The 12,291-nt window shown below is 38.6% G+C and overlaps 1 protein-coding gene across 1 annotated transcript in view; it reads right to left on the minus strand.

The window, feature by feature from the left end:
- The window catches only part of LOC124612556, a 171,693-nt gene that overhangs the window by 133,629 nt on the left and 25,773 nt on the right, over window positions 1-12,291 (minus strand). Inside the window, exon 4 of the mRNA XM_047140830.1 lies at window positions 6,560-6,694. Within this exon, the coding sequence (XP_046996786.1) occupies window positions 6,560-6,694 (135 nt within the window). The remainder of the gene's footprint in view (window positions 1-6,559; window positions 6,695-12,291) is intronic.

Consider the following 12,291-nt stretch of genomic DNA (forward strand, 5'->3'; position numbering starts at 1 on the left):
GTGACCCCATGAGCATCTAGGGAAGGATGTCCACCAGAGACTGCCCTGCTTGCCTGGGTAACCCTTATATTACTGAGGTGCAGCACATTACACAGGTTGCCTGATAGCACCTGTTCTTCCTCAAAAGCCATGCATCTCATCAGCATGCAGCACACCTTGAGAATGAGGGCTTTTTGTAGAGGTTTTGCCATCCTTGCAATCCAGGCAGTTAAGCCGACATCCCCATTCCCTGTGATGCACGACATTCCACTGACACATGCCCAGAGCTTATGATAACAACGGATTAATGGTGCTCACCAGTCCCCAGCTTTGCAAACTCCAGGTCACCATGCCCATACCCAGCACAGAAATACTGAGCCCTGAGGGCATGTGAAGTAAGTATGTAAGAGAGCTGACCAGCTGTCTGTAGGTATTTCATTCATTGCTGTTGTGGGTAAATGAAGTGAATATCCAAGTTGCACGAAACAATGCATTGCTTTACATATTGGGGAAGCAGAAGGATATTAATGGAGTTTCGTGTGCCTCTGACATCTGAGAAGAATGTCAGCTAGAACAGTGTGTTTAAAAGTTGAACCAACATGCTAAAGTGGAATAGCTCACTATCCACATAAACCAGGGGCAACAAAAAATGTATCTATATGCACAGACTGCACTTGGGGATGGCCTGTGTCAAGGATGGGAGAGGAATGAATTGTGAGTGCTGAAATGGTGGTTTCAAATGAAAGAGAGATAATTAAAGGAAACTCATGGTACAGTCCAAAACTACAGAATACAGCAGGCCTCATTCAGGTTGGACTGTAGTGGGCAATTGCCAGTTTGAGTGTTAGCAAAATATGAAAACTGGAAGGAGAAAGAAAGATGGTTCATGCTTAAACTAGCTGGTGCCTAGTCAAAAAGAGCAGAAATGGAGACAGATGGCACGAGACAGTCTGCTCCCCCTGAAAGGTAGAAACCGCGAATTTCTCCCCTGTACAATGACGGGACCCCTTTCTCATGCCTCTCTATTGGATTGTTGGTGGCATGGGCACTTTTACCCCATTGAGCAGAGGGCTGAAAGTATACCCCATCAGCGGCTTTTATCAGAAAGAACTGTTTCTGTCCTGAAGAAAACAGGCTGGCTGGTCATGTAGACACTGCAAGAACTTATGCTAGGCGCCAAGCCTGCGGCCTTGGTACAGCTGCAAGCATGAAAGGAAACTTTTAATTCTCAATAATTTATGCACGAATTACTCCTGATAACCCAAACTAACTAGGCACCCTGTAAATTTCATAATAGTTCAGAAAACCTGCTGCAAATTGTGCTCTGTGGCAGATAAACAGTGTCTGCATTCATGCTAATGATGGAGAATTAACAGAAAAGATAGCGAATTAAAAAAAAAAAACTTAAATTTATTCAACAGTATTGAAGCTGGACTGGTGCTTCATAGGAGAAAAGGAAGCTTACAAGGTGGTAGAGACAGCATTACACAACAGCGAATGCTTTCATGGCATTCTGTATGACCAGCTTCTACATGGAAGTCACTCTTGTGTAATTAGCTTATGAATCCATCCTTGGAGAATTATGTTTGGTCTGTCTTTCATGAGGAGGAAGAGCTCTATTAGAAAAAAGTTACAGTGCCTTGTCACCCAATTAGAAGTGTTCACAAATGGCTGGTACAGGGTGTATACGCGGACAAGAAAAAAAAATTCCCAGATTTCTCGGTTAAAATTACACTTTCTCCCGGGTGAAGATCCACTTTTTCTGTGTTCAGTGACAGTATACTTTTCCTTGGAACTGTAAAACTTATCAGCCCTTTGAATAGTTATGGTTTTATACACTGGTGTAGTATTTCTCGGTTCTTTAGAAAACCAAACTCAGTAAAAAAAAAAAAAAGCTAAGCTTTCACATACAATGTTGATCTTTTTTGCACGTGTTACACTTTCAGATACATCCCACAAATGTGCCAGTAAAATTTTTAATAAAGACATAAATGTCTTGATCTTCTGCGCTCGAAATTTTTCTAGATGTTTGTACTCAAAGACTTGATTTTTAAATGAGAGTCAAACGCTCTGTGATTTAAGAAATTCATTGTACATTTTCGCATGTAGTTCATCTTACATAAAAGGAAATTTACTTTGAAAATAACGCTTTTCAAATAACCATTCGCAACATTTTCCCGCGACCTGTTAGAAATAGGTTTGTTTCAGCAGTTGTCAGAGAGCGCCAGATAACAGGCATCACCGTGCTTGCGCAGCTACTAGGATACTGGAAGCGCGTATGTTCGTAGGTGTAAGACATTAAAAGATCTTACATTATGTCATAAAAGAAACAATTCATCAGAGGATACTTCAAGAGCATCAGAATTCTGTGCACCATACTAAAACGTGTAATTCGGCTTAAAGTGAACATTCGTATGTGCAGATTCAGATGTAAATCTGTATTATCTAATGTTTGGTTCTTCATTATGGCATAATGTCACACGTGCTAGAAGATGAAAACATGCACTTTTGAAATGCACCGAACAGTTGAAACTAGCCAATAGTGTGGAATGAAACACTTCGTTTCAAATAAATTGACTGCCTCATCGAAAAAGATTAATAAAAGCCAAATTTCTTTAGCAAATTGACAAAATAACTTCATTGTTCTGCAAGGTGATTAATACTTGGTTGTCAGAAAGGTGAAAATAAAATAAAATAAAATCTGAAACTAATAACATATTTTCGCCTTTCGTACTCATGTCAGTGTATTTTAATACACTTGATAGCTCCCGGCCACAGAAATCCATTTTGTTTTCACTTGACGTGACAGCAATAAATGAAGAGGAAACAGCAAAACTACTAAACGTAAATGTCGGTCACGTGGAGATTATCCACTTTCCAACCCTAACTCAGACTGCTCTGTGCATCAGAAGAAAAAAAAAAAAACAAACCTCTCAATCAATATTGGATGGGATAATTTGTAACCGGGAGAACAAGAACTCTTCAGAAAATTTGCATTCTTTATTGCCTATAGCTAATAACTTGCTTTTTTGTGTGACATAAATATAAGATAAATGAAACCAGTAGAAGAGACCAACCTTGTTACAGCTTTACATGGCGTGTTTTCCTTTCTGGGAAAGGATCTATTACCTCATCAAAGGTCATCACATGTTTTGCCACATGAAAAAAAGAAATGTTTAATACTGAAAAAGCTGTTAATACAATACAAACAGTACCCAAGACTTGTGTGGTTTCTCAATCTGATTACGTGTATTTTGTCACTGTCTGCTAGATAAAATGAAATAGGCCTGTCTAATATTGCAGCTTCTGTAAAACACACCAAATAAACAAGACTATTTTGGCACAAATGGTCATTTTTATAACACGAGAAAATATAATTCAGAAAGTACAAATATTAAATGCCTATTAGGCCTACTACAAGCAAAAAGTTTTATGTTCCGAAATAGTTTCACATTTCATTCATACACTTCAGCTTCTCAAGCACGAGATTGAAAAGTAGTAGTATGAAATTTTCATATAAATTTGGAATCGTGTTATTCTTCCATAATTTGTGTGATGTCCCCGTTTCTTCTCCTTCCTCATTCTACCAAACAATCGCATCATCACTAATTCTGTAACTTATTCTCCGGTTAACTTCGCTAGCCCTTCCACAATCAACAGTTTAATTATCCCACGTTTATTCTCTGGCTAGGCGTTATTGCGTGTTCATAAAACGCGTTTTCCGCGCTACTCAGGTGGCTGCTACCGGGGACAGTACAACTGGTCCTTACTAGTGTAGCGGTCTGGCCAAAAATTTTCTATCAAAATTTAATTTTCTTGGATACACCAAGAAGAAAATACGTAATCTTTCTTCCCTATGATTCCACTCTGGTAGTCTGAATCTATGGATTTCACTAGTAATTATAACAACGCTGATAATTCGCAAACACAGTCAACCACATAAACAAACAGTGATTGCCATTCACCCGTTCAGCTTTATTCCGCTCAGCTCGTATAGCCCCGTCCCCTTCTGTCTAAGGAAAGTTTATTTATAGATGCGACGGGATTCCACTGGCAGATACATGACATACACTACACACGCATTCAAAATTCAACTTATGATTCATTCAGAAATAAACTTAGAATATGTTCTAAAATGTTCAAAAACCAACAGGGATGCGTTTCAAAATCATATGAATAATCAACAGACCAACATGCGCTGGATACAAGGCACTTTGTGAAACAAGGTTTTTTTCCTCAAGAATATGAATTTGGCGGCCCCATTCCATTCTGCTGAAATTGCCGCCCGGGGTAGATACCCCAGTTTGTCCCACTGAATCTGACAACGTGCATGCGCCAGTAAATTTTCTTCCGGGTAGCATTTTGCTGCAGCAGCAGCTGCTGCTGCTTATAAAGCAAACAGTCACACTTCTGTAGCCAGAAGTGGGAGAAGGTACTACACATGCGCGACTCAACTGCGCTTGAGCACGAGCCCGCCCTGCTCAAACGAATCTAAAGTAAACAGTTGTGATGTCACGCTCATTGGAGACGCAGGCAATTTGTTGTTATGAAGCACTGAACAGTCTTCCCAAGGCCTTTAGTTGTTGTATATAGCGCATTTCCTTTGCAACTTAAGTTTTATTTTATTTTATTTATTTATTTTTTTCCCTCTCGTTCATGTTTTATTGTTGCAGTATTATTCTGCAGTAGTGGGATACATAATATCCTTTGTTAGAATATTGTTTCTTACCAGTGAAAATTACAAAAATTTAACTGAAAGCTAAAACCAAAACAAAAAAATTCCCGGAATTCCAAAAAATTCTCGGTTTTATCCTGGATGAAAAAATTCCCGGGTTTCTCCCGGGTCATAGACACCCTGTAGTAGTATATGACCAAGACTTTGGAACATTTCATTGAACCAAAATTTTTTTGATCTTAACCTACACGAACATCTGTCTTGTTTTCTGTGTGAACACCATACTATACACATCCTTTATGTCTATGGAAACCTATCAGCATCTGAATGATTCATTTTTAATCTGCCCAGGTGCTACGTTCTGCAAATAATGATTACTTTGAATATTAACAGCCAGTCACAATAATACAACTTTAGACCACATGAAGCTACTTGATAGTGCCATTTTCACGTATAAAATTCATCCTGTCTCCAAAAGCTTAAAGTTAACACCAATGCAAGAAAAAATTCCTGAATAATTTAACTATCAGTATGATCTTAAAGAGAAGGATGAATTATATAATTAGTTCAATAAAAATAAATTATGAGGAAGGAACTTTGGGAACTAAATGCCTTTTAAGCAAACAGTGGACAGTTTTCAAGATGAAACTTCAGAGCTTATGATAATCTTTCAGATAAATGTTTCCCAAAGAGTTTATAAAATACAACCAATAGAATTTTTAAATATAACTTAAGGGGAGATTCTGGTTCAGAGGCACGAAAAATCTTTTTCAGATAGGGTTGCCTTTATTAAAAGGGAGGTTGTACCACATTATTATACATACAATGGTATATGTTTTTTTTCCCATAACAAATTAAAAACGGCAGCTGCAGCCCTTGTCAAAGTACGCGTCTCGCAGTGCATCCTGGTTTGCATGAAGTGTTGTACAGACTCGTGGCTATTTCTGAAACCCATAAAAATAGAAAATTCTTAAATCAAAATGAATTTGGAGGTACATCATGATGGGATTTTGAAAAAGACCTTAGAGAAACAAAAGGCAGCTGTTTGAGAAACATGTCAATTTCTTGGCATGTTTTCCTAAGTCCAAATGTTTAGAAAAAATATTTAAAATTCAAACACAAAAAAGCTCTCCCTATCACCCCCTAAATTTAATTACCTTTCAATTAAAAAATGAAATTAATCAGTTAATCTGTTGAGGCTCTGAGTGCTTCATCAGCTGAAAAAATGTGGTTTCAACAAACGTGTATTTTCACTTTGGAATAACAAAAAACATTGTTGTTTCAAAACCTATGGTTAATCTGCGATACTAGAACCATAGAGGTGTCCTTGTTCTTCCTCAAACGTACTCTGGTTCTGAATCTAGTGGTGTCCTTTTTTTGCAATTTGGGCTGTTTTAATGAACTGAGACATTTCTTGCACCAAGGAAGGCATGCATTTCCTCTCAGATAATTCCACAAACTTTTTGCCCCACAATGAAGATGTTTCAGTACCACTCTCCCATGCATACATTGCATATTGACAACAGTGCACCTTTTATGCAAATCCTCACTGGACAGAAATTTGTATACTGGTTGAATCTTTTCTTGAACTAATTCATCAGGCACTTACAGCTGCCTATACTTCTATCAGCACACAGTTCCATTTGACATGATGTTACTTCTAAAATATTTTCACAACCAAAAAATCATTTTGTAGACATAATATGTAAACTGCAGGGGATGAAAATTACACAAAAAATCCATTTTTTTATCCGCCTTGACCAGAACCTCCCCTTAATAATAATTCTGCATAGTTGTAAGGGCACATATATATATATATGTATTTTGAGGTGAGGCAGGGTAACAGCCGATACTGAAAATTTAATAATGACAGAATGGTACTCAGAAATAGTGCTGAATACTTACCTTGTTGTTCTTTGCTGTCAGCAAGAGAAACCCTCAAAACATATGAATGTTTATGTGCTGAAAGATGCCCTTGCTTCTCAGACCTAAACTGACGTAAGGAGAGTGCTTTGGATCTAGGACTCCAGAAAGATATTTCTAGTTGCAAATGTAAGAAACAATGACACAGACTGCCTAGTGTAAATGCAATACACAATTAATGATCTGGATGAATTTCTTATTCTTTACATGTACTACTACGTAAATAATCCACAAGCACATGCATGACAGACATTATTAAACTAAGATTACACAATACTTTTTCCTTTTTTATGCATGATAACATGCAAGGGGCATCTGCAGTATCATACAAAATGAAGTGTTTATGTGGAAAAGCTTTTCTACATTCCAGGAACCAATCAAATAGACACAGAAAAATTTGTAACTAGGAGATGGAGGCAGACACAGACAAAAAATAACATGTGCAAGTACATAGTCATGCACCTACAGTAAAGCCTTCTTTTATTCTATTTAAGGGACTATAAAAATTGATACAAATAATGGGAAAATGTAATTGGTTTTTAAACATATAATTAATAAAACTGCAATTAGTCCATTTTATTAATTGTTGTGCCCTTTAATTTGAAACCTCTGGGCTTAAAACGGTTTGACACCTAATACCACATTGATTGTTGTTATTTCTTTATCAAAAAATCCATAGCTATCATTTGTTTCAACTTCTGGTAAAAATTTTTTCAATAAAGTTTTCTATTTCATAAACAGATATGGAAGTTTTGATTCCTACACTTGTATCACGAATGTATTTGTTTACTGTATTTACATCTGCAATGTGAGGCACAACACTTATCTTCAAATCATTCTCACTATTTTCACTTTTTGTATTGTCAGCTTTTTCCCCAATATGGGACTCGTGCCATATCTTACACAGACTCCCTTTCAAGTGTAACAATATTGTTTATCAAGTGCAACAAATCTTGCACCAGGTGCTCGAACTGCAACTTTTCCTACACTGAAGTGAGGAGACTTTTACAGTCATCATTGTTACTGTCCAGGTCCCCTTCCTTCACTTGGAAGAGTCTGACTTTCAGGAAGCAGAGTGGGATAATATACTTCTTATGCTCTATCTATGCCTTAGTTATACAATAAAAATAGGAAACATGAAGGGACTGATAAAAAATGCCTAAAACATTGAGAAAATGTCAATTCTGGAAGTATGATAGTGGGTGTATACTGATGCAGCAGGTATGGAGTGAAAAAAATGCCTTACATGACAAAGGACTAAGTACCAGGGTATGTTGACACATGGGCTGTTCCATCATACAATATCCATCTGTCTACTGACACTACAGGTACTTCATGTAGTTATCCCTCATTCTTACACATACTTCAACCAACTTTCTCAAAGAATCATGACCACCTCTGATACATTCTTGTCAGATCATATGACATTTCCAATTATCTCTGCCCCATGGTTTCCGATCCCTAGAATATTCCCACAATAAAGCCTAATCCATGCACCAACCAACTGCCACTTACCCTGGCACCATCACTGGTAAGCCTTGTAACAAAAGTGGCAAAATAACATGTGAAACCACACAGTTTACCAACTATAATGTGCTCACTGCATGGCTTTTTATACTGAATGACCACCACTAAATTAGCTGAGCACACAAACGGACACACACGATCTGTATGCCTTGGGGTCATCCAGTATCCATCTGCTGAGTATGCTCTACAGTGTGACTGAAGGGACCCCTACACCAAACCTGCAGGAAAGCAGTGGTACAGTGCATCTTTGTTTTAATGTGAGTGATTTTTATCTTTGTATTTATGTTCATAGAAATTTCTTGCTAAATTGTTTTTATGGTAATAAACTGTGACTGACTAAATGTGCTGGTTCAAATGCAGACTGTTGTTTCCTTAGTGTCATTTCTCATTTGCCATTCACTGGTGGCAATTTCTACTGACAAAATCTGTGCATTGGGAAGTTTGTGAACTATAACTGGATAATGCACTTCTACCCTCTTGCCACTTGCAGGAGATAAGAGTATCTGCCACATCACAAATTGTATGTCATATGATCACATACTGCAGATCAAACCTTGCAGAGAAGTCAATTATAATGGCCTGCTGCACTTTCTTTTATTGTTGAAGAGACGTTCTGGAATGTTTCCCGATATTCAGATCGAGCAATCTCTGTTTTCTTAACCTTAATCAAGGTCACATGTTAGAGACTGTTTGAGGAATGGAAAAGGTACTCACATGTTACGTTTTGGATGCTGGCAATCAGTCCACCTTCATCTTTGTCATTAGATGAATTTAAATCTTCATCAACATTCACGTTTTGGAGACTTCTGTTTCTCAGCCTAAGAAGCACATGGAATACTGTATATGTCATGCTCACTACATCCGAGCATTTACATTATTTCTTGAAACATTCTTCTGTGTCCCGAGATATCACAATGACTCAACACACCAAAAACTTAGAGCTGGCATACTCCACTAAAGGAAAATCTGGTCTTTCTAAAGAGTTCCTTATTGGAGCATATCATTAGTGAGAAAGAGTGGGTGACAGATCACCAAAACATATTTCTCAGTCTGTTGCACACTAAGCTCATCCTGATTACCAGGGGAAGTCACACAAGAGTTTCAGCAGAGTACACCACCACTAATCTCATGAGCTTTTGAAGAACCAAAATGACAACAATGTAGCTTCTGGGACTTTAGGAAGCAAATTGAATCAGCAAAGGTCCAAGAAAGAGCAATGAGTGGCTACAAATACGCAATATTTGAACAGTTTCTTGTCTGAAGACCACTGGTGAGTAGTTTGCCTCCTGCAAAAATACACTGGTGCTATACAATCAATAACTTTCATGATACTGAGAGGTGTTTCAATGCCTCAGGAAGAAGACTACTAAGAAATGAGAGCTGACTGACATATTTGTCATAACATAATGTTGGAGTATATTAAAGAAGAGCATGTAGAGTTTACTACCAATATGAAGCCATGGACTTGTTTCTTGTTTCATTTGCCTCATCATATAATCGAGAAAGAAAAAGAAAGAGAGAGAGAGAGAGAGAGAGAGAGAGAGACAGAGAGAGAGAGAGAGAGAGAGAGAGAGAGAGAGAGAGAGAGAGGGGGGGGGGGGGGAAATATCACTAAATGAGAAACAGTATTTGATTGTTCATCCCATGAAAAGGGTGTCTACACTGTCAATGAAACTTTGTAAATCATGCCTAACATACTACTTGAGGTGACTGAAGTGCTTTAGAAGATTCCTTTTCTGACACATTGTAATCATTGTATCACTCATGTCTTTCTGCAGCTCACTATAAACTCTAGCAGCAGAGATTTTATTCAATTCTCCTGGAACACGTTAGATGCCAATAAGGTTGAGGAAGAAATTAAGGCTCGCCAAAGAGCAGTTTGCTGACTAAAACATATGTTAGACTTGCATGTAACCAGTTTTACTTTCAACCACCTTCCAAGAACTAACAGCCATTTATCACCAGTTCCCTACCGCTGCAGGATTACTGCACGAAAACACATTTGTGGATGGCTTAACTATAGGAACTGAAACGGAAGACAGCCTGATATCACTGTATGATGAGATGTCTTTGCTAATGGAGCAAATAACAACTGCCAGAGACTATCCGCAATCTGCAAGGCAGAAGGACGAAATCTCCAAACAAATGTCACGGTAGACGAGGATAGGCTTTCAGTAAATCAGCTAGAAGTCACTGAACAAGTTTTGAAAATTATAGCACCTAGAAGAAATTTATTACGAGTTACTGCAGGTGATTACAGCCCTCTGAAATTAATGAGACTAACATCCCCCATCAAGACATTTGGCTGCTCAGAATAGGTTGGTATGAAGATCTGCCACACAATCTACTGTCAGATGGTGACAACACTTTCTCAGTTATTTAGTATAATTGATTAAAGATGGGTCCAAACAACAGGGAAAGAGCACTCCTATGTTCACACTTTGTCACATTGGAGTGAACATATGGTGCTGGCTTATACATAGCTTCGGATAAGTGTCCCCAACTAACGTGTAGTATGAGCTGATTAGCATCTGTTAAGATGGTAACATTCCCATGACTTGAGATCTGCTAACAGCACTGACTTGTACGAGAATGCTATGCCACTACTGCAAGGCCTCTGACCACAGTAGAGCAGCAGTATGGACTGAATCTATCTGACCACAGTAGAGCAGCAGTATGGACTGAATCTATCAACACTTTAATCAAAGGTCTACCACTACCCTGCACACTGAAGGTAAAGTGTGTCAACCCATATTTGATGATGGTTTTCTGCATTTGGGAACTCACTTTCAATACATCTATTGTGTCATCAAAGCAATCCTATGTTGCTGTCTTCCCCAAACAATTGCACACAGCACTGCCTGCCAGCAGACAGAAGTGCCATTGGTTGTTGATTAAGTGAAGCCTCACAATCTGTTGGAAGTTTCTGGAATAGATTTTGTTGGACCCATGTAACCACAAATAAATAGTGTTACAAAAGAGGGTTATGGTATCTTTGCCAGCTGAGCTGTAGCTACAGCTGTCCATCTGAAACTATACCTCAACCCAACAATGGACAGATTTTCATTAGTTCTTCAAATATTTATCAGATGGCATGGCATTTACAGTGATAAAGCCTACACGTTTCACACAGCTAACTGAGAGATACCAGAGCACTGGATAGTTTACAGCACAACTTGCGGCTTGATGGGGAGGATGGTGGGAATGTATCATAAGCACCATTAAATTATGCCTTCACAAAGAGCTTGGGCACTACAGCATGAATGAGGAAGGCCTGCAAACTATACCTGTAAATACACAAGCTCTCCACAATTTAAGAGCTTCCACACAAACAGAGAACGAACTTGTAGAAGTACAATATCTTCAGTGGTCTGCACACCTGACGTAATGGACTACCGTGGCTTTCACGTCCTAGGCTATGGCCAAGTAGTCACCTCCTACCAAATGCATCTACACCCTTGCTGGAAGCAAGAAGGCAAATCCTGCTTTTGTTATTCAGGCTACATAACTACCACAAATGCCAATACATTCAGCTCCTAGTCATCCCAGATGGAAAAGTTACTAGGGCTATCCAGCTGGTTGCACCACTGGAGTTCAACCAGGATAAAGAGGAAGTAGAAGAGCAGCGGCTTGAAGGAAAAACTCCTTCTGAATTAATTTCCTTGTGAAGTGGAGAATATACGTGGTAGTCCATAACAATTTACAGTAGGATCTGGTCTCTTTTTGTGTCTTGTGGAAGTTGTGTAGCCTGAATAATGAAAGCATGATTTACCTCCTTGCAAAAGCCAAGGCCTAGGTGCAGTTTGTGTGAAATAGCTACTTGGCCAGAGCTTAGGATACTGTAAAAGCCACAGTTGTCCATTACACCAGGTGTGCAGACCACTGACGATCTCACCCTCTGACAAAAGTACATCCTTTCACAGCACCTGTGGTTGAATATCAGGGTAAAAGAATCATGAACAAATTGAGATGGAATACTCCAAACCGACATTCTAGTCACCTGGATGTAAAGGACGTTACCAGGCCTGTCCAGCCGAACATGCCACTGGAGTTCAACCAGGAGAAGGTGGAAGTAGAAGAGCAGTGGCACTGTACATACTTGCTTTAATATGAATGATTTTTATCGTTGTATTTATGTTTGCAGAATATCTTCTGTTGAGCTCCTGTTATGGGATTAGCCAAACACT

The sequence above is a fragment of the Schistocerca americana genome, chromosome 4 (genome assembly GCF_021461395.2).
Source record: "Schistocerca americana isolate TAMUIC-IGC-003095 chromosome 4, iqSchAmer2.1, whole genome shotgun sequence".
Taxonomy (NCBI): Eukaryota; Metazoa; Arthropoda; class Insecta; order Orthoptera; family Acrididae; genus Schistocerca; species Schistocerca americana.